Source organism: Podarcis raffonei, chromosome 8 (genome assembly GCF_027172205.1).
Source record: "Podarcis raffonei isolate rPodRaf1 chromosome 8, rPodRaf1.pri, whole genome shotgun sequence".
In the NCBI taxonomy this organism is placed as follows: domain Eukaryota; kingdom Metazoa; phylum Chordata; class Lepidosauria; order Squamata; family Lacertidae; genus Podarcis; species Podarcis raffonei.
Genome location: NC_070609.1, coordinates 15555499 through 15577903, shown reverse-complemented (window position 1 = coordinate 15577903; position 22405 = coordinate 15555499). Strand labels below are relative to the sequence as shown.

At 44.9% G+C, this 22405-nt stretch overlaps 1 protein-coding gene and 1 long non-coding RNA gene across 3 annotated transcripts; both read left to right on the top strand.

Moving 5' to 3' along the window:
* Nucleotides 1-277: 277 nt before the first annotated feature.
* LOC128418449 (phospholipase A2 inhibitor and Ly6/PLAUR domain-containing protein-like) lies at nt 278-13559 on the top strand. 2 transcript variants are annotated; one of them, XM_053398135.1, is made up of 6 exons: nt 278-371; nt 3133-3241; nt 6430-6546; nt 9222-9371; nt 11216-11353; nt 13214-13559. In XM_053398135.1, the coding sequence occupies exons 2-6, from the start codon at nt 3193-3195 to the stop codon at nt 13414-13416; spliced, it is 657 nt and encodes a 218-aa protein (XP_053254110.1). In that variant the 5' UTR covers nt 278-371; nt 3133-3192; the 3' UTR covers nt 13417-13559. The 2 variants fall into 2 exon arrangements, with proteins under 2 accessions (XP_053254110.1, XP_053254109.1); XM_053398134.1 differs by lacking the exon at nt 278-371 and adding an exon at nt 2217-2396.
* Nucleotides 13560-19270: 5711 nt separating this feature from the next.
* Nucleotides 19271-19840, top strand: LOC128418582 (uncharacterized). The gene is made up of 2 exons (XR_008331720.1): nt 19271-19446; nt 19606-19840. It is a non-coding gene; the product is annotated as an uncharacterized LOC128418582 (long non-coding RNA).
* The last annotated feature ends 2565 nt before the right edge of the window (nt 19841-22405 follow it).

The window sequence follows — 22405 nt, the reverse complement described above, 5'->3', positions numbered from 1 at the left end:
ACCCATTGGGACTTGTGGCTTGGGAGGTAGGGACCAATGGTGGAGTCACCCTCTGACTGGTTGTAAGAAAGCAAGCGCAAGTGGGGACTAGCTGAAAGCAGGCTGATGTTGGTTGTCTGTGCCCTGTTTACTCCAATGCACCAGCCTTTGTTCCCAAAGCCTGCAGAACCAGCTTGAGATGGACCAGCAGCAGAGTGGACCTCTCTGTCCCCTGCCATTCCCCTTTCCCTCATCAGGAAAACAAAAAGGGGGCTCTCACTTTAAGGAACGTGGAATCTTAGGAGCCTTTGTGACAGTTGCTGCGGTTTGCTAGGCATGAGTTTCAAACACCAGGAGTTCCATTCCATCAAGATGAAGGACTCCATCTAGAGGTGAATTTAGATGGCTCTTGAGTGGGTTGGGGAGACTTCATGCTGTGTTGATCTAACTCTGTGGCCTGTATGACATGCCACCACAGAGCAAGGGAGATTTCCCTCACCTCTTTGCTTCCTTAGGCTTTTTTTATTCCCCTGAGCCAAACCTACCTGCCAATCAGCTGATGGCATTCCAATGGGCAGGCAACAAGAGTTGATGAGTAGGGCATGCCAGGGTTCAATTCTGCGTTGGCTGCCTGCACCCGTTCTCCACAGGGAATGGGCATACACATAGGCAGAGCAGCAGGATTTGACCCACCTCCTCTTGGATGCTCCTTCACCCATGGGTTCCTTTTGGAGAGTGCACTGGCGAAGCAAAGTCCTGCAGGGAGCAGGATGGAAGTCTCCTCTCCTCGGCTGATGAGCAGGGACTCCAATCCTGCTGGGTGCTGCTTTGAAAGGCAGCAAAAGGGCTCTTTGAAAGCCCTTCTGCACACAGTCCTGTATTGCTCTTTCAGCCTTTGGTTTTGCGGAAGCTTAAAGAGCAGCTTAGGGCTGTTTGCCAAAGGCCTTCCAATTAGCCCAATGCTGTACTACATATAATTTTAGTAAAATTTCCAAACTTTTTCACAATAACCTTGTTTCATAAGTGGACTCCCCCCCCCACCTACACAATGTTTTTACTCAAAACTTTTCTACTGCATTGTATCTTTATCTATTACAACAAATTCTCTATTACAATTCTTTTCCCATTTCCCCCCTGCTTTTATCTCAAATCCTGTCTGCAATTTCATTTGACAGTAACATTTAAAAAAATAATCTATGAATGGCCTCCATTCTTCTATAAAAACCTCATCATTTTGATCTCTTAGTTTTGCTGCCTGCTTTGCCATTTCTGAATAGTCCATTACTTTCATCTCTTTCATCAGTACCACACCGACTTGCATTTATTCGGGCAAGGTTCAATGTCCTTCCATCGAACCAGCTGAGCCACAGATTTTCCAAGGGTTTGGTGTCTCCGCTATGCGTGTGTGACGGGGAAACTGTTGAATCTCTTTCACATATAATGTTCAACTGTCCCCTACATAGCATAGCCAGGACTAAATTCCTGGGTCCTGCTTTACTGCGCTTGGTTGGCAGGCCTGTTGAGTCACACGCCGCACTGCTTTTGCAGGATACAGATCCTTCTGTAACTCTGCAGGTGGCGAGATTCCTGAATGCGGTTATCTCACACTCAAAAACCACCAGAAAACAACAACAACATCAAAACTAATCGGACTGTTATGATGAGAGTGCATGTCGGATTTCGTCTTCAGTTTTCCTTTTTCTGTGATCCGCCCCTTGGAGCTCTCCTGGCCCCAAGCTGTCCTTTGGCTCTGCTCAATGACCCACCCTTGCATCGTGGTGTTCACCTTCTGTTGTCGGATATATCGGTTTTTATGTCTCTGTGTTTTTATGTTTGTACATATTTTATGGGCTAATAGCCGTAAATAAATTAAAGGAAAGTCCATTACTTTCATAAGTCACTCCTTTGTTGGAACCTTCTCTTCTTTCCATTTCTGTGCACATAATATTCTAGCTACTGCTGCTGTCACATACATAAATAGTTTAGTCATCTTCTTTGGAACATCCATGTCTATTATATATGTAAGAAAAGTTTTGGGGGAATAGCCCATTTAAACATTTTCTTCATTTCATTATATATCACTTCCCCAGAAAGCTTTAGCTTGTTTTTTCACATGTCCACCACATAGGGACCCAATGCTGTACTTTCAAGTCTCACTGACAATCAGGAGAAACATCATCATCTAACATCATAGAGACATTACATTATAGACAGGTGGTGGCCTCAACCATCAGTCAATTTTAGCCTGCCAGGAGTGGGAGGAAAAGGATCTGGCCTGCCGGACAGGAAAGGTTCCTTTTCGTACTCCCATGAGAGAGTGTGGCCAACACCATCTAGAGAACAATTGGTTTCCCCATTCCTGTGGTAGTGCCTCAGGGTACCATATGATGCCAGTTTTTCTGATTGCTGGAATAAGGGTAAGAATGGCTCCAAGTACCTCGTGTAAACTGTGGGCTATCACCATCAAAGGCAGCCTCAGATTCTGTCAAGCGATGGCATGTGGTAGTATGAGTGATGTGTTACAATATAGAGGGCACCTTGGATTTTCAAGCAACTGACTGTATGTTCCAGGAGCAGACCTCAATGTGGCTTTCTCCACCATATTCCAACAGTTTCTTGGAGTAGAGCTCACCATTAGGAAGGGCATTCCCAGAACTTTCATTTTCTCCTAGGGGCGAGAGCAGGAGCAATAGCTGTTGGCAGTCTGGTTATCATTTTAATCAATTGTTTTTATACCTGGTGTTAGCCGCCCTGAGCCTGGTCTTGGCTGGCGAGGGCGGGGTATAAATAAAATTTATTATTATTATTATTATTATTATTATTATTATTATTATTATTATTCCTTTGCCATACTGTGGACCTAGAATTCCAGTGCAAGGTTGGTGGATAGGAAGGAGGAGGGAGAAATGGCAGCCATGATAAATTAAAAAAAATTGGAAAATATTATTGGAGAATAAATGAGGGTGGGGTTGAGAAAAAGCCCTGAGAAATTTTGACAAGAGAACATTTCGCTGAAGTTGAATGCTTGTATCAGAATCCTAGCAATTCTCATTGATTTCCTCCACCCATCTGCCCTAACCATTAACAAGGATTTATAAGTGAGCTATGTGCAATTGCACTTTGAATAAAGCTTCCCTCTGGATGCCATTGCAGGCCCTTTGAAGCATTGCAGAAGGAGTGTCTGTACTTGCTATACTGACCACAACCACCGTCATGCAGACTCTTCTGAAACTGAGCCTCTTTTTGGCACTGGTAACATCAGGTAAGGAGGCGCTGAAGGTAGATTAAAAAGGAAGGGGAGATACCAAGTGAGCATTTGCGGGGTGGGTGTTCCCAGTTCTCTCCACCATCCAAGGCAGTTGGGATCTCTTGACAATGTCTTTGTGTGTGTGTGGATGGGAGTGTGGGATGGTTCAGGCTGGGTTCCAGTCAGCGTGTGGTGGGTGAAGAATTGAGTTCTTAAAACAAAATAACTCTTAGAACAGGGCTTTGACTCTGACTCTCGGTTAAGAGCAAATGAAGCAGAAAAGAAACGTCTTCAGCAGCAGACGTGGTCTTCATACTATGACTTCTACTATTCGCTGAGCAAGCATATAATGCAAAAGGAATTAATTAAACACGATATTTTATTAGGCAGGTAACTGTGGAGACTGGGGGATAAGAGAGCAAGGAAGACACCAAGGGCCCATTTGCACTACATGTTCAAAGCACCATCTTATTGGATCAAATAGTTGTGGCTTTCCCAAAGAACTCTGGGAACTGCTGTTTGTTAAGGGTGCAGAGAGTTCTTAGGAGAACACACCCTCCCATTCCCCTCACAGAGCTACATTTTGTGGGGTAGTTTAACAACCAACCCCTCTTCCAAAGACCCCGTAAGAAAGTAAGTGAGCTAAAAATTGGCCACATCTTTAGTAGCTGCAACAGGGTGGCTAACACACAACCCCTGACTTTTTGCACCCCCAAATCCCCTCCCCCAAATTTTTATTTTTTAAATTAAAAAAATAGCTTGAAAAACCCTTATTGATCATTACTGTCGTTCCACTCCTGTGATGGCAAAAAGTTTTTCATTCCCCCCTCCAATTTTCCCTTTGAAAACTTTTTTTAAAAAAAAACAAACAAGTGTCCTGACTGCTCCTGTATGTCCCTCACTGTGCTGTGATGCCAAAAGGTCCCCCCTGTCTCTGATTTGGGCTTCACCTAGAAGCAGCACCCATATGGAGTCCAGCAGTAGGAACTGGAAAACTCAGACTGCTCTGTTTGGGGCAATGGCCTCAACAGCACAGAGGCAGCGTTTCACAGCTACCTTGGACAACTCCACGCAGGGCTCAGGCTGGAGAGTCTATTCAGGCCGCATCTTCAGACTGAGCATCAAATAAGAGCTGTAGCTCTATCTGTACAGTGGTGCCTCACAAGACGAAATTAATTCGTTCTGCGAGTTTTTTCGTCTAGCGAATTTTTCGTCTTGCGAAGCACGAAATCCCATAGGAATGCACTGAAATTCAATTAATGCGTTCCTATGGTCAAAAAAAGTCCAAACAAAGCCAAATTTGGTACAAAAAGAGTTTATTAAGTGCTCTTTAAAGTCACACATACTGTAAAGAGCATTTCAAAAACTGAAGGAACAATAAAATAAGTTTCTAAACATGACAGAAAAACATTTAAAAATCAACAAAGTGTACAGTACATTTTCTAAGACTCTGGGGGACAACTCGAAGAAGGTTCCTCTTCCACTCTTTGCTTCTTGCTGAAGAACCTGTCCATGGTCTGCTGCTTCATCCGCCTTTTCAGCACCTCCCTGAAAGAGGACATGACCCTCGTATCAAAAGTGTTCGCAAGGTCACGTGTCAGGTCCTTGTCAGGGTGGTGCCGCTGTGCAAAAGCCTGCACATCTTTTCACTGCTGGCAAATGTCCCTCAGTTCTTTGGAGGACAGCCGCTGTGGAACGTAGACCTCCGTCGTCACAACCTCCAGGAACTCCGCTGCAAAGTCTTCAGCCGCAGGAACATCAGAACTGGCAGCCTCTCCATGCCTGACCACGCTGTGGATTCCAGATCTTGTCTTGAACCAGTCAAACCAGCCTCTGCTTGCCTTGAAGACTTCTGGCTCACCTGAGGTTCCTGGCTGTTCCCGGACGAGGTCTGCGTGCAAGGCCTTGGCCTTCTCACAAATGACGGCCTCAGTCACTGTGTCCCCTGCATGCTGCTTCTCTTCTAACCAGATGAGCAGCAACTTCTCCACCTCCTCCAGAACAGCTGGGCGGTTCTTCACGATCCTGGTGACTCCCTTGGCTGCATCAGTCGCAAGGATCTTCTCCCTCATCTTCAGGATGGTGCCGATGGTCGATGGGTTCCTGCCGTACTCCCTGGCGAGGTCTGTCACACGCATTCCACCGTCATGCTTCCGGATGATCTCCTTCTTCATTTCCAGCGTCACCTTCTCCTTCTTCCTCTCGCTGGCCTCTGCAGCAGCAGTCTTCTTGGGTCCTATGGCAGCACAGCTCCTACCTTCGTAAACTCAGAAAAAGAAAAAAAAATCAGTGCTTCACATCCAAAAAATTCAAAAGCACCCAGCCACCCACCACACAGAAATTCAAACCCAGAATTTTTTTAAAAACAACAACAACATGGCGCAATGGTCACAAAAAATCATAAAAATTCAAAAAAAACCTACACAAGCTTCCAGATTCTTGCAAACCCCTCCTCAACTGTTCCCCCAGCCACCCACCACACAGAAATTCAAACCCAGAATTTTTTTTTTAAAAAAACAGCAGAGTGGCCCAATGGTCACAAAAAATCATAAAAATGCAGGAAAAAACCGCACAAGCTCCCAGATTCTTGCAAACCTCTCCCCAACACCAAGTCCTTGAATTCCAAAAAAAGTTTTAAAAATTTAACTTACCAAATGGCTGCAAAAGAAGTTTTGGAAAAGCTTCAAAATCAGCAAAGTCCTCAAAAACCTCAAAAAAGGCTACCACACCACGTGCTATGTGTTGCTCCTTGAAGTCAAGTCGCAACTGCACCTCTTCAAGCAATGCACCCTGGGTATTAACGGTTTTACGAAAAAGGAAACAAACTTGCAAGACGTTTTCATCTTGCGAAGCAAGCCCATAGGGAAATTCGTCTTGCGAAGCAACTCAAAAAATGGAAAACTCTTTCTTCTAGTGAGTTTTTCGTCTTACGAGGCATTCGTCTTGCGGGGCACCACTGTACATTACTAGCTCTGCTTTCCAGGAGAGGAGCCTCTGCATTTAACGGGACCTAGCCTGCTTTAGCAGTCATAGACTGACAGAGCACACATGGCTGACAAGTGGACCAGATGGCCTTGCTGCCTTCCTGAACTCTTGTTGTCCAGTTCTTCTTCCACACCCAGTGACAAGTTAGCAAGGATTAATGCCTAATGACTGGATGAAACATGCATTCATTATGTTTCGTTTTCCCCCTCCCCTCATAGGTGCTTCTCTGGAGTGTGAAACCTGCTTTAGTAATGAAACCACTTGTGCAGGTGACAAGAAGACGTGTTCAGGCACTGAAGAGACCTGCATCGTCATCCTGACTGAAAGCACCGTAGGTGGGTGAGAGAGACCATAAGTCAGATCAGTGGCAAGGCCATGGATAACTATCCTATGTGTGGATGACACACTGGGCTTGGGAGCTCAGCACCAGTTGGGATGGGGTGGTGTTTTTGCCCTGCTTCATGTTACTTTCTGCAGTAACCCAAAGGAACAAGAAATGATGCCCTCAATTTGATTTGAACCAAAGTGGATCCATGAGTCATGGGATCTTGGAACCGTAGAATTGTAGAGTAGGAAGGTAGCACCTCCCCTGGTTATCTAGTCCAACCCTCTGCAATAGAGGAATCACAGCTAAAGAATCCCTGACAATTGGCCATCCAACTGTTTAAAGAAACCTAATGAATGTGAATCCACCACTTTCCCAGGTAGTCCGTTCCACTGCTGAACAGCTCTTACCATCAGAAAGTTTTCCCTAATGTTTGGTCCTGCCCTCTGGAACAGCCAGCGAGAAACACGCTTGCCCCATCTTCAGTGTGATATTTGAAGATGGCTAATGAGTTTGATTAGTTTTTGCATTTTACTCTCCCCCATTTCTTCATTGTTTTTCAAATCTATTCATTTATAAGAATACAGCATGCCGCTAATTCATGGCGGAGATATTGCTCACAACCCCAGTACATAAAAATATACGATAGAAACCATATGTAAAAGTTAAAAAATAATAATCGGATGACTATTGTGGAAATATGTACAGTGGTACCTCGGGTTAAGTACTTAATTCGTTCCGGAGGTCCATTCTTAACCTGAAACTGTTCTTAACCTGAAGCACCACTTTAGCTAATGGGGCCTCCTGCTGCTGCCGCGTGATTTCTGTTCTCATCTTGAAGCAAAGTTCTTAACCTGAGGCACTATTTCTGGGTTAGCGGAGTCTGTAACCTGAAGCGTATGTAACCTGAAGCGTATGTATTCTGAATTGCCTGCTTAAGCCTGATGGAACAGAAATGTTTCCAGCGGACTTTGAAACAAAAGGTGCCCTGCTGAATTTCTGTTGGCAGAACATTCCATAGGACTGGACCGGCCACGCTCCTGCCTTGCTCCCACCCTAGGTCTTTGCAATATTCATCTTCAAGACAAGGGCACCATATTTGCTTATTTGTTTTTTTAAAAAAACTATACACTGCAAAGCTTTTTTCCTAAAAGAATAAAACAATACAATTATTGGTAAAAACAAAACAACTGTTTAAGACATTCAAAAAAATTAAAAACAGCAATTAACTAAATAATAATAATAAAAAAACAGCAATCTGCATATCTGGGAAGGCTTGCTTAAACAAAAATGCTATTCAGCAGGTGTGGAAAAGAGTACAGTGAGTACAGCTGCTTGCCTGATACCAATAAGCAGGGAATTCCAAAGCGTAGGGGGTGCCATACTAAAAGATCGGTTTCTTGCAAATGCAGGCCAGGCATTGTGTGGCATTTGTAACAGAGCCAGTTCCGCTGATCAAAGGGGTCGAGTTGGCATATGTGGAGCAAGGCAATCATAGAATCTTAGAGTTGGAAAGGGACCCCAAGGGACATCTAGTCCAACCCCCTGCAATGCAGGAATTTCAGCCAAAGCATCCATGACAGATGGCCACCCAAACTCTTCTTAAAAACCTCCAAGGAAGGAGAGTCCACCACCTCTTGTGGGAGTCTGTTCCACTGCTGAACAGCTCCTACTGTCAGGAAGTTTTTCCAAATGTTTAGTCGGAAACTCCTTTCTTGCAACTCGAGGCCATTGGTTCGAGTCCTACCATCCAGAGCAGGAGAAAACAAGCATACTCCCTCTTCCATGTGACCTCTCTTTCTTTTTTCTTTTCCTTTCTCCTCCTGCGATGAGGCTACATTTTAATATTTTAATGTTTCAATATTCTAATGTATTTTAATTTTGTTTTTAAGTTGTAATCATTCAACTTGTTTTTATTATTGCTTGTTAGCCGCCCTGAGCCCAGCCTTGGCTGTGGAGGGCGGGGTATAAATAAAAATTATTATTATTATTATTATTATTAAACATACCCAGCTCCTTCAAGTGCTCCTCATAAGGCTTAGTTTCCAGACCCTTGATCATCTTGGTCTCCCTCCTCTGCACACATTCCAGCTTGTCGACATCCTTTTTAAATTGTGATGCCCAGAATAGGATACAGTATGCCAGGTGTGGTCTGACCAAGTCAGAACAGAGCGGTACTATTACTTCCCTTGATCTGGACCAGGAGTCAGCAAACTTTTTCAGCAAGGGGCCGGTCCACTGTCCCTCAGACCTTGGGGGGCGGGGGGCTGGACTATATTTTGAAAGAAAAAATGAAGAAATTTCTATGCCCCACAAATAACCCAGAGATGCATTTTTAATAAAAGCACACATTCTACTCATGTAAAAACACGCTGATTCCCAGACCATCTGTGGGCCAGATTTAGAAGGCGATTGGGCCGGATCCGGCCCCCGGGCCTTAGTTTGCCTACCCATGATGTACACTATACTTCTGTTGATGCGGGCAAACTGGTCTCAAGTAGCCAAGGACTTTGTACACTAATACCTTGTACACTAATACCTTCAACACCTTGAACTTGGCCTGGTAGCAAATCAGCAACCGGCATAGATCTCCGAGCACAGCTGTCATATACAGACAATGGTGAACATTTTTCCTGGTGACTAAATAAACCTCTTTGTCTCTCCTTTCCCTGCCCTCCTGCTTAGATGGACCATCAGTGACAAAAGTAGAGAAAAGGTGTTCAACCATGTCTCAGTGCTCCATGCCTCCGTTTTACTTCACTTTGGGGGCTGGAAGAAGAGTACGCCAAAGCTGGGTCTGCTGCACTGACGACTGCGATAAAGTTGTACCCGTCTGTAGGTATACAGTGGTATTCCCACTTCTTGCTTCCCTTCCTTCACTACTTCCTTCCATTCACCCTCCAGAGCCCACTTCCTTCTTCCATAGCTTCATGCAATATGGCACCTGCACATTGCCACCTGCAAACTGTAATTGGGCTCCTCCTCGCTTACTTTTCGCTCTGAGCATTCTAGGCACAGCTCCACAGTTTAAAGCTCTGTGTCTGGGCCTGTACCCAGAAGTGTGGCACAAAAGGAAGTCTGGATGAACCCTGCATTTCTAAAAGCCAGCTGCCCTGAACCCCTGGCCTACCTGGCGGCAAGTCAGTATGTCAAGTCTGAAGTCCAAAGTCTGAGGCTCAAGCCACACAACCAAAGTTCAAAGGTCAGGAAATGTAGTCCAGGGCCCATCCAAGTAGCTACGTCTGAAGTCTAGCAGTCAGGATACAGTCAGGAAGGGTCAAACCCAAAGTGCACTTGCATAGAGTGCCAAGGGGCATCCAAGCCAAGGTCCATCAACATGGGCAGTTGAGCAGGCACAGCACCTCAGCTCTGCTTCCTTTTTGGAATTTGCATGCTGGCTGCAGCATCTGGGCTTGACAAGCCATGTGGCTTTCACCTGTTGCTACTCCAACTGAGGAATCACATCCTCCAGAGCTAGCAAGCCCCATCTGGCCAGCTAGGGGGTCGGGCTGTGGGCCCTTGCCTGCCTGAGACTCCTAGAGCATCCCTCCTACTGCTCCCTATGCCTTGGAGCGTGCCGTGTTTGTGGGGACAGGTGCTCCTCAGGCTCTGGTGATGGGTCCTGCTGTTTTGGTTCCTGTGCATTGATCTCCATGCCCTCGCTATCCTCCGTCACCCTGTGAGTACTTCCTTCCCCATCCCCTGCTTGCCCCGGTGTGTCCCAAGTTACACCCCTCACTGGGATCCTCTTCCTCCTCTTCCTCCTCCCTGTGGTCCTGCCAGTTCATGCTGGTGTCCTCCTGATATTGCATGACTACGAGTCCCCTCATCCTTGACTGTTGGCCATGCTAGGCTGGTGTGTTTGCGTTTCTGTGTGTTAAATCCTGTTGCTTTGACTCTGAGTGGCTATTCCCCGCTGTGAACAGGCACTTGCAGCCAAGGCAGAATAGAACCCAGCCCTTTCTCCCACCAGCTGGAAAATTATGCCAGCTGATTGGGAGGTGGGCATGGCTTGGAGGAAATAGCCAAATTGGAACCCCTGGCTGGCCAGTATTGGGTTCCCGACCCCTGACGTCGGCACTAGAAAACATTTTGGAACAAGACGGAATTGTGCAAAAGGCACGGGCGCCACTTGAGCTAGGATGGGATTAAGACTGAAAAACATGGCAGAGCACCTTGTACAAAGTGGTCAAGGGCGCCAACTCTAGGGGGTGGAAGGAACTTTGGCCCCCCTCAATATTTGTGGGCAAGGGGCTGAACTCTCCACCCCAATATTGAAGGCTCCCCCAAACAGATTGGCCTCCTTCCTGCAAACATGCCCTCTGCACTCCCCATCCCCCTCTGTCGATGGGCAAGCAATCGTGTGCCAAGGCAGGAGCAGGGTGATCTTTACTCTCCATGCTTTCCAGCTCCTGCCACCAACAGGGTGCAAAGGGGATCTCTGTGGGGGGCATCTGGTTTGCACCCCCCAGATTGCATGCCCGGGCAACGGCACCCAACCACATGCATGATGTCGTTCATATGTTGCCAAGTGACACCGGGGCCCCTCAAAGTGGGGGGCAAGTTGGCGCCCCTGAAAGTGGTTGTGAGCATAAAACCTTTGTCTGTGTATTACCTCCTCCTCTGATGAGATGACGGACAAATGCTTCTCTCCCCCCCCCCATGCCCTCTTCTTTCAGTGATACCAGTACAGACTCGATCCAACGGAGTAATGTGTCCTGCCTGCCATGAATGGAAGGAGTCATGCAAGACAGAGATGGCCAATTGCACTGGAATGGAAACGAGCTGCTTTAAGATAACCTCACATGTAGATACCAGTAAGTGGTTTCCTATGCAGTCATTCTGCTTCTCCTCTATCTGGTAGGTGGGATGAGATTCATGGCAGGGGCATTTTGCTGGGTAGACAGAGCAAAACCTGGATGGCTCCGGCTGGCTTATCTGAATGATTGCCTCATTACTACTACTACTACTACTACTGTTAGTATTACAGTCACAAGCAGTAACTATTTTATTTGCCTAGCTATAAACCATAGCAAAGGGGGGAAAGACATCCAGTGTCGAGCCACTGGTTTTACTGGTATGCCTTTTCATACTTATACCCCAGCTTTCCTTGAAAGAGCTCAAGGTGGCGAACAATTCCCCTCTCCCCATTTCATTAACACAACAGGCTTCTGAGGGAGGACAGGTCGAGAGACAGCAACTGGCTTAATCACCAAGCACGTTTTCACAGCTGAGTTGGGACTTTAACCCAGCTTTCCCAGGTCCTAACCTGGCTCACTAACCTCTGCACCAAATTTACTCCCTTTATAAATCTGTCTGGGCTGTGCAGATCTTTTCCAGAGGTCCTTATCCACCCACACCTGCAAGATGTGGTGGCTGATATCTGAGAGGAGGCTCGGATGACATCAGTGTTCAGATCTTTTGGTTGTGACCTGACAACCTTTTCATTCTCCCAGTCCTTTGAGCATCTCTTAGTCCTTGGGGCAAATTCTTTTAGCCAGTGTGGTGTAGTGGTTAAGAGCGGTGGACTCATAATCTGGGGAACCGGGTTCGCTTCCCCAGTCCTCCACATGCAGCTGCTGGGTGACCTTGGGCTAGTCACACTTCTTTGAAGTCTCTCAGCCCCACTCACCTCACAGAGTGTTTGTTGTTGGGGAGGAAGGGCAAGGAGAATGTTAGCCGCTTTGAGACTCCTTTGGGTAGTGATAAAGTGGGATATCAAATCCAAACTCTTCTTCTTCTTCTTAGCTGTGTTTTTTTAAAATGCAGTTTTAGAATGCATCTATGCTGGTGGTGCTGGTTTTTATGTGGGCTACTTTTAACACACTGTATTGCTTTGTCGTGTCCCCTCCTCCCCAAAAAACATGTTATATATATTTGGTTTTTTTAAAAAAATTATTGCAAACCATCCAGAGGATGTAGCTCTGGATACATGTCATTAACAAATAATTTCCAGAGTAGCCCCTGTGTTTGTCTTTTGCATTTAAACCCATAAAGAAACTTATAGAGTGTTTGAAGACTTGTGTATTTATTTATTATCATACAAGCTTTCATGAACTGCAGCCCACTAAGGTTGCTACTGTTAAATACATATTTATCGCTGCTGCCTATTCTCTTCTGCCATAGTAGGAGCCAAATCCTAGGGGGAGAAGTCCCTTTGGTTGTCCCAATAAAATATTCGAGGTGTCATTTAAATGGTGCAAGTGTGCCACAGCTTGTGATTGTTGCGTGGGGTGGGACTGTAGTTTCTTAAAGAGTTGTTTGGATGCCGCTATTCCCCTCACAGAACTACAGTCCCCAGAGTGGTTTAGCAATCCATCTCCCTTCACAGGGAACTCCCGGCATTGTAGCCCCTTGGAGGGGAAACAGGGATTCCCTAACACCTCTCAGCCCTCTTCAGAAACTACAGCTCCCAGACTTCTTTGGGAGGGGGGCTGTTTAAAGTGGTATCACAGGGCTTTAAATGTATGGCGGGAATGTGGTCTAGTTGGAAGCAACACTTCATTTTCACAAGAGCTCTGGAAAGATCGGCCTGCCTGAGCGCCACTCCTCTGTGTCCAACTGGACTTTGAGTAAAAGGGAACCCTTCCTCTCAAGCAGGCTGGGCAGAGTGGTTTGGGATACAGAGGCAAGCGGCAATGGTTCCCCTAGCAACCCATCTTGTCTCCCACGTGCAGATGGAACCCACGTTGACCGGACCATGATGGGCTGCACTACAAAGTACACCTGTGCGGCAATAGAAGGCGAAGCCACAAATTTCCGTCCCATGTCGTCTGAAGCTGTCCAGGTGGCTGAATGCACACATTCTATGGGATCTCGATCCTCCGGGCTCCTCCTGCCAATCTTTTCTGGGCTCCTGCTGCTGAAGATCATCTCATGAAAGGGACCTGCATGGGATTCCATCTCCTCTGCATTCATTTATGCCTGTCTTTTATCCACTCGCCACTTTCTCTGAATGCAGTTTAGCCTTTCCAGGAGGAATTCTCTGTTTTCCTCAGTGAAAATAAACACCAGGAGTAACAAAAGTGACATGTGATCATGTTGTATTATTATTAACAAGAACACATAAACATTTTCTTCTAACTCTAACTCAAAAGGTCCACAAACCACAGCAGAATAAGACAGCAGACAAGGCAACCCAAACTTTCACAAAGGTGCAGAAATCACAGTTAAGATCAGTACTTAAGAGTGAATGCATAAAATCAAGGCATGTCCTTGAAGTCTAACTTAGAGGTTGCCAGAGCATAGGCAGAAATTATGGGCTCTAATTCCCAGTGGGTCCTGGTAAGGCTGGGAAAGCTCTTCTCTGAAACCATGAAAAGCCACTAGATGGAGTGGTAGTGTAAAATCCAGTGCTCTTTAAAGGGCTTTAAAAGGCTGTTCTCAGTCCAGCAAAGCTCAGTCACCCAGGAACCTTTTTCTAATTCACAGAGAGCTCTACTGGCCAATGAGCCGCCCCACATAATGCACCTTAATGGATGCTGCTGCAGTGACTCATCCCTCAGCAATGCTTTCCTGGGACTGAGTTTCATTATCGTTGTTTTGTTGAATAAAAGTAATGGATTTCAGGAGGAAAGAGAGAGGAAATTCAGAGCCCGCACATGAATCGATCAATATTGGTGTTATGAGGGCGCTGGGCGGTTTGGTGCCGCAATTAGGGACGGGTGAAATCTGCCAGTTTTAGTCTGCCTCAAGTTCTCATTTTTTCCAGTCTTTGACATTTCCACATCAATTTTCATTTTTTAAAAAAGAAGAAGCCATCATGGAGACAAGCCAGATTGATGCGGAATTGTAGCAAAATGAATTTAAAGGCGGGCTGGTCCCAGTTTAAAGTGCCGATGGTGACCCTTATAAAGCCCTAAATTTTTTGGAACCAGGGTAGTTGAAGTACCAACTTTGGAGTACCAATTCCATCTGTATTGCAGCAGCCCCTAAGCTGTGGAACCTGTTCCCAACAGTGGCATAGGGCTTTCAGCTGTGGTCTAAATCACTGAGCCTCTTGGGCTTGCCGATTGGAAGGTTGGCGGTTCGAATCCCCATGATGTAGTGAGCTCCCGTTGCTCTGCCCCAGCTTCTGCCAACCTAGGAGTTTGAAAGCATGCAATGCAAGTAGATAAATAGGTACTGCTGCGGCGAGAAGGTAAACGGTGTTTCCATGTGCTCTCATTGTGGTGTGTCCCATTGTGCCAGAAGCGGTCTTGTCATTCTGGCCACAGGACCCAGAAAGTTGTCTGTGGACAAACGCCAGCTCCCTCAGCCTGAAAGCAAGATGAGCGCCGCAACCCCATAGTCACCTTTGACTGGATGTAACCGTCCAGGGGTCCTTTGCCTTTTTACACACCCACACCCATACACACACACCCAGAATAGTGTCCCAAATTTCATTGCTCTTATCCCACAATTCTCTGAGTTAATAGGCCTGCAAATGGATTTTTTTTCTTTCTGGAAGAAATTAGCCTGGAAATGAGTACTAAATTTCTACTCTATTCTGTTACATTTCTGATAGTGGCTTTTATGCCATGCGAAAGCTCAAACATAACACATAAATTACAACAGCTAAGGAAAGTCAGGGGTGCAGAACAAACTGCTTTGTGAATGCAACTCTTGTCTCATGGCTGAAGACTTTTTTTAAAAAACATAAAAAATAAAAAAACATGATTAATATTGGCTACTTTTTGCCTCCTCCCCTCCAACCACCACCACAACAGGCATTCAGTCCCTGATCTGGATCTGGACCACAATGAATGGGTGCAGCTAACACATTCACTAGGAATCCCCTCCTGATATCCCTACTGCAGGGATAGGGAACTTGTGGCACTACAGATGTTGTTTGACTCCCATTAGCCTCGGTCAGCAGGTTCAGTGGTTGTGGATGATGGGAGCAAGAACTCAATGGCAGCCAGAGTGCCACACGTTTCCTAAAGCTGCTGTGCCTGTAGCTCTCAAAAGAGGAGAGGGAGAACAAAAGTGAACCACACAGGCTCCTGGGATAGCTCAGTTGGCAGCGCATGGGACTCTTAATCTCAGGGTGGTGTGTTCGAGACCCACGTTGGGTAAAAGATTCCTGCATTAGAAGGGGGTGGACTTAGACACTCATAGTCCCTTCCAACTCTACAACTCTATGATTAAATCATCCTTTCATCTACTCCAGCTCCAGCCAACGCATCTTGAAATTACTGTTAGTTCCGTTTTTAAAGGATTTCATTTAAAGTTCCGGTTTTCTCCTAGAACATTGCTGCATACTTTTTCTAGTAAGTGAGTTGCTTCACCGCAGATAGAGAAACTGTTGGGTAAGAGAGGGAGATAATGTCTTCAAACTTTTTTTGCAATAGCATTTGTAGGGTGCACCATTCATCATCATGTTGGCTCTTATGAGACTCTTCTTCTTCTGCTCCTCCTCTGTGCTTCTAGTGACAGGTAAACTCAAAACTATCTTGGGAATTGGGTTGTTCCGCTGTGGACAGTTCAACAGAACCAGATCCAAGCTAGCATCGCACGGGGAGGCTTTTCAATGCAAAGAATTAAAGCATATTCTCCAAGACGGCTGAAGGATGCCATTCCTAGCAACATTTAAATTTGTTAGCAATGGTTCTTCTTAATTTTCCCCCAGACAATTTTAATAAGGCTGTGCAAGGCACCCCCCCAATTTGCCAGCCCAAGACGTTTCTTGGGCTGGCCCAATATGTTTTGACACTTGAGGAAAACCACAAAATGGCGTCCCCCCACCCAGAGAAGAAGGGTGAGGGAAGAAGATCTACATCAGAAGGGTGGAATAAAGATATGCACTGGGATCAGCTGCCCCTTTGAATCCTGCAGCCTGAGTCAGTCATTTCACCTTGCCTCCTGGGTGGGCTGGCCCTGGATTCAGCAATCTGGATCAGATGGGACCTGGACCAGACCTTATATTTGAATCATGGCCTTTGCACATTCCTAATGCTTTAAAAACCACAACTAAACATGCGGTTATTGGTGAGGGGAGAGGAGGAAGGGGGATATGCAGATTATGTCTCTCATCTGAAATGTTTCCTTCTTCCCTTCTTCCCATTCAACTCTGTCTCCCCCTATTTTGATAGCTCTGGAATATTCCAGGTGGATGTTGTGTCCGGGATGGAATCAGCCCAAATTATCCTGATTTGGTTCAGGGACCTGGGATTTGTCCGGATTAGATGCGGTGCTAGTTTTCATGTCCTTTTTAGAATTTTAAAATTTGTCATTTGTGGTTTTTTTAAATATAAAAAAATGACACCCTTGGCTCCTTGGGGAGGAAAGATGAGAGATAGATTTAAATAAAAAGCTACAAGGAGGAGAACATCTGCTCGCTTAAGGCAAGTGCAGAACCGGAAGGTACCTAGTCAAACTGTCTTGTGTAAGAGAACTTCCTGCCCTCCAATTGTCCATGTTGTGAAGACCATTCAAAGTAAGTTCAGGGGCTGAGCTCTAACGCCGGTGTTGCCCTGGAGGCTGGCAACGTTTTCTCTCTGCTCCCTTGTTGCTAAGCCAGCTACATTTATCAGGCCACACATCTGGTCTTGGATGTGGCGCCTAATATAGAAAGATCCCAATGAAAAAAGCAAAGAGAAGGCTGTGTGTGTTTCTTACTGCCTGGCCTTAATGCCAAGGCTCTACAGCCCTATCTGTACATTTGTTCCTCCAAGTGATGTTTTAAACCCCTAATTAAATATTATCTCTGCCACCTCATTTAAAAAACGAAACCAAACTGACCAGGGAAATTCACTGACTTGAAGTGATGGGTAGTGGAGGTAGGAGTCAAGGGTGGGGGTGTATATTTGCTTTGACGGACAGCTGTCAATTTTAATGGCAGTTATTATTTCTCCAGAGCACTCCAGTCATGGATATTTGGGGAGAGATTTTGGCATCTTTCCCAATGGCATGCTGTTTCCCAGTGAACCATTTAAGATCAATACTTAAGTCAATTTTATTTCATTGTCATGATGAAGTTCTTTGCACTTTGAAATGTTGACTCGCTAAGTTGAGCCAAAAAGGTCTCACCAGATTCTGCACACTATTTAAGTGTGGCGATATTGTATTTTGTGGAGTGGGGGGGGGGGAGTGCCCAGTTTTGAGTCGCCTCATGATGAACAATGTTCATGTTAGTGGATGAAGGAAGCAATAGGCTCAGGAAAGGAGAGCTAGTAGCAGTCAGGGGCCCAAACTATTGTATACCTGCAAAGTGCTCCATAAAAAAGGGACATCCTTTTTTCACACAAGATTAAAGGTAAAGGTAAAGGGACCCCTGACCATTAGGTCCAGTCGTGGCCGACTCTGGGGTTGCGGTGCCCATCTCGCTTTATTGGCCAAGGCAGCCGGCGTACAGCTTCTGGGTCATGTGGCCAGCATGACTAAGCTGCTTCTGGCGAACCAGAGCAGTGCATGGAAACACCGTTTACCTTCCCGCTGGAGCGGTACCTATTTATCTACTTGCACTTTGATGTGCTTTCGAACTGCTAGGTTGGCAGGAGCAGGGGCCGAGCAATGGGAGCTCACCCTGTCACGGGGATTTGAACCACCGACCTTCTGATCAGCAAGTCCTAGGTTCTGTGGTTTAACCCACAGCGCCACCCACGTCACACAAGATTATGGCAGCTATTTGGGGTATCACGATCTCGTGCTCTATCACCCTGAAAAAGTACTGGGGGCGGCGGCGAGTGAGGCACAGGTCACATGACTCACCCAGGAGCGCATCTAATAAAAATGATTTAATTTTTAAAAATGTTCAAAAAAATCTTAAACAGTATTAAAACCAATTCTGCTGTTGTGCCCCAGGTTCACAGGTGACATCACTGGAGAAGCCATTCTCCAGGAGAGGACTAAAATTCACCAACCATTCACGAGAATGTCAAAAGGTGGGCAGGGGAGAAAAGAAAATAATAACCCATCCCTTTAATTCTTTTCTTAAAAACATCAGATCAACCCTACAAAATGCATATTGAAATCACAAGTTAATGCAGAAATAGAATGGAATTTTGGCTTAAAGCATGTAATAGTCATGAATCAGAAATAGATTTGTTCCCCTTTAGGTGAAATCCCAGAAAATCCCACAGGAGAGCCTCAATAACAGTTCCTATGAGTGGGGAATGGGGTCGCGGGTGGCGCTGTGGGTAAAAGCCTCAGTGCCTAGGGCTTGCCGATCGAAAGGTCGGCGGTTCGAATCCCCGCGGTGGGGTGCGCTCCCGTCTTTCGGTCCCAGCGCCTGCCAACCTAGCAGTTCGAAAGCACCCCCGAGTGCAAGTAGATAAATAGGGACCGCTTACTAGCGGGAAGGTAAACGGCGTTTCCGTGTGCTGCACTGGCTCGCCAGATGCAGCTTTGTCACGCTGGCCACGTGACCCAGAAGTGTCTTCGGACAGCGCTGGCCCCCGGCCTCTTGAGTGAGATGGGCGCACAACCCTAGAGTCTGTCAAGACTGGCCCGTACGGGCAGGGGTACCTTTACCTTTTACTATGAGTGGGGATGGCCTTCATTGCGCTGCATAGTTCATTGCTCTTCTCAATAAAGAGCCATGTCAGAAAAGTACTCAAAACAGTACTGGAATTTTCATTAGTAAATTAAAGAATACAAAGGAATGGTGCAAATTTGCCGAATGTATTTCGTTTACTGTATACGAATGGCCCCTTACTGAATTTTGTTTTGGTTTCAGCATAGAATCTACTGAGCCCTGGGTTCTGCAAAAACAGCCACAAGTGGCACACAGGTGCATTTCAAGCGGCGTTTGCCTATTTCCCCATCTCCTTTCCCCTTGTGAAACCTTTCCTCTTCCTTCCTCCAGAGGCCTTTCCTGTTTTGCAATGTGAGACTTGCCATGCCACTGGCATCAGCTGCACCGGAAAGAAGGAGACTTGCAGGGCTGATCAACACCTCTGTTTTGTCCTTTCAAGGAATGCGACAATAGGTGGGTAAGAGAGATCATCAGCCAGTCCAGGCTGGCGAACAGGTCAAAGTTCCGCATGAGCTGTGTGCCCAGAGCGGGGAGGGGCCAAGAGATCAACTTAATAGGAGGAATTGCATATGGTACCTCCTCTCACCTTTACCTTTTGTTTTTCATGTGCAGGAGGGAACATCGTGCATTTCATTCGTAAGGGCTGCACCGCCAGCTGTCAGCTTCCAAAGGACACTATACCTCAGGCTAGCAGTGTAGATTCGAAGATTAACTGCAACAATAAGGCTGCTCCTTCTTCTGGGTCTTTCGTCTTGGCTACTTTTGGATTTCTGCTGATCAAAGTTCTCTTGTAAATAATCCTTCCGATTTAGCAGTGAATAAAGGCCTCCTTGTTGCTTTCCTGTGACCTTCTCTGGGTCCATTTTTCTCCACCTGTCTGTATTGACAGCGTGATGATTTTGCTGTCCATTGATGCTGTTTTGTTGGGTTGTTTGACTTTCACTGTGATGCTTTGTTCTTTTCTCTCATTTTGTTCCATCTTTCATGCTTTTAAATTCTGAAACAATGTGAGAACTGAAACACAACTACCCAAAATTCACGCTTCCCTGAATTTTGTAATGTGGTGTGTACATGTGGATAAAAATGCATATACCATGGTAAAGTGTGCATAAGAATGCACCTGTTAAGGGAAGATCATGTGCAGAAATGCATTATATCAGGGGAAATGGGTTTTGCAAAAATGTTCACTCAGGAGCATCTACTAGGCCTAAAAATTTTGTCTGTCCGCCTATCTATCTATCTATCATCTATCTATCATCTATCTATCTATCTATCTATCTATCTATCTATCTATCTATCTCTATCTATCTATCTATCTATCTATCTATCTATCTATCTATCTATCTATCTATATCTATCTATCTATCTATCTATCTATCTATCTATCTATCTATCTATCATCTATCTATCTAACATCTATCTATCTATCATCTATCTATCATCTATCTATCTATCTATCTATCTATCTATCATCTATCTATCTATCATCTATCATCTATCATCTATCTATCTATCTATCTATCATCTATCTATCATCTATCTATCTATCATCTATCATCTATCATCTATCATCTATCTATCATCTATCTATCTATCTATCTATCTATCTATCTATCATCTATCATCTATCTATCTATCTATCATCTATCATCTATCTATCATCATCTATCTATCTATCTATCATCTATCTATCTATCTATCTATCTATCTATCTATCTATCATCTATCTATCTATCTATCTATCGTATGGACACATCAACCTCAATTACGGTGAGCAAGGATGTATAAAGCTCAATTTTTCAAAACTGGGATTTGTGGCTAGTTCTCATGCCTAATTTAAATGCACAAACAAATATGATTTTTTTGGGTACTGATTAATTTTTAAAATTCAGATTAATCTGGAAACAGGGTGGAACAGAGTTATGAATGAAGTGATGCAAAACTGACATGGGAGGAAAACCAATCCATCTCAACAAATACTGTATGAAGCTGCAGTTTGAGGGACTAATGGTGTTACCATAAATCAGGGATGGAGAACCTATGGTCCTCCCAATGTAGTTGGACTTCAGCTCCCATCAGTCCTGGCCAGTATTGCCAATGGTCAGGAATGAGTTGTAGTCTAGCTGTGTCTGGAGGGCTACAGATTCCTCCCTGTTGCTGTAAATGCTTTGGAAATGGCACAGACTAGATCGCTCTGCAAATTATATTCTTTTCCATTTGGAATCCCTCCAGCTTTTATTGCATTCAGAGAATGAATAACCTTCAATTAAGAGAAGAGTACATTGTGCTCAGTTGAAGTACATTAACAGAACTGCTATCCTGCCAAATCAGTGCTTATTGAAAATGTGCTATAATATAAGGATAAGGATGAGCACTGGAAGACAGATCAAAACTGTATTTGGTGGGGAGGGTGGGGAGAAGCAATGAAAGTATTGCTTGCTCTGGAGGGATTTGAACTTGACAATGTTCTTTAAATTTCCCTGTAGGTTCTACTTATTGGTTTCATTAAGCAATGTGTTAATTGAATTACATGCTCAAGTTCTGCCAGCTGCAATTCTGGATGCATGTTGCAAAAAGCCTCGAGGGGCAAAGTTCCACCACCTTTCCCGTCACTCAGTCAGGAATGGGGAGTAGGCTGGGTCCCTTCACGACCCCATGTGATAGACCTCAAGCAGTAGGTGAGAAAAAGTCCACCTTGCCCCATATATTCCTGCTTGGCATCTGTAATACCCAATAGGAGCACTGCTGCTGTGTTACCCTCTTCTCCACCCTGGTTAAATTGATTTCCTTCATGAACAGAAGTTTTATAAACTAGGGATTTCAGTCAGACTGAAATCTGCAGGTGTCAGAAAAGGTTATTTATGTATGCAACAACTGCGGCCCATGTTTTGTTAGCCCCAAAATGGAAAGTGAGCGAGCGATTGGCAACTTAAGTTGACAAAATATGCACAACTTGCAGACTTAACAAATGTTTAAAGAAGACTGGAAAACATTTTTTGAGTCTATGGAAAATAACTGTGTGCAGCTGAAAATGCTGGCAGCATTAAGATAAATTCAACAGTGTCAATAATCTTTGACGGATGTAATAATGGAAAACGAATTGGAATAGTTTTTGTGAAATATGCAGGGATGTAAGATATGCAAAATGAACCATGGAAAGAGAAGTCATTGATATCTTAAGGACATAAAATGTTTGTTTGAAATTGTAAAACAGAAAATCTAATGAAAATTATGTATATAAGGAGTTTTATAAATTGATTTCTTGGGTCTGCATATAGTGGACATTGCATTAAGTAATGCCATATGTCTTCTCATTTTCATCTTAACACACATCCCTTTGACTTTATGCACTTGCTAATAATAACAATTAGTAAATATAAATAATGAAAAAAATTAATAGACAGGCTTCTTG

Bases quoted from the DNA above. Each gene is read 5' to 3' on its own strand.
- LOC128418449 (XM_053398135.1), top strand. From the start codon at position 3,193: ATGCAGACTCTTCTGAAACTGAGCCTCTTTTTGGCACTGGTAACATCA. The intron at 9,372-11,215 runs GTAGGTATACAG...CTCTTCTTTCAG, and splicing joins CGATAAAGTTGTACCCGTCT to TGATACCAGTACAGACTCGA. The intron at 11,354-13,213 runs GTAAGTGGTTTC...TCCCACGTGCAG, and splicing joins AACCTCACATGTAGATACCA to ATGGAACCCACGTTGACCGG.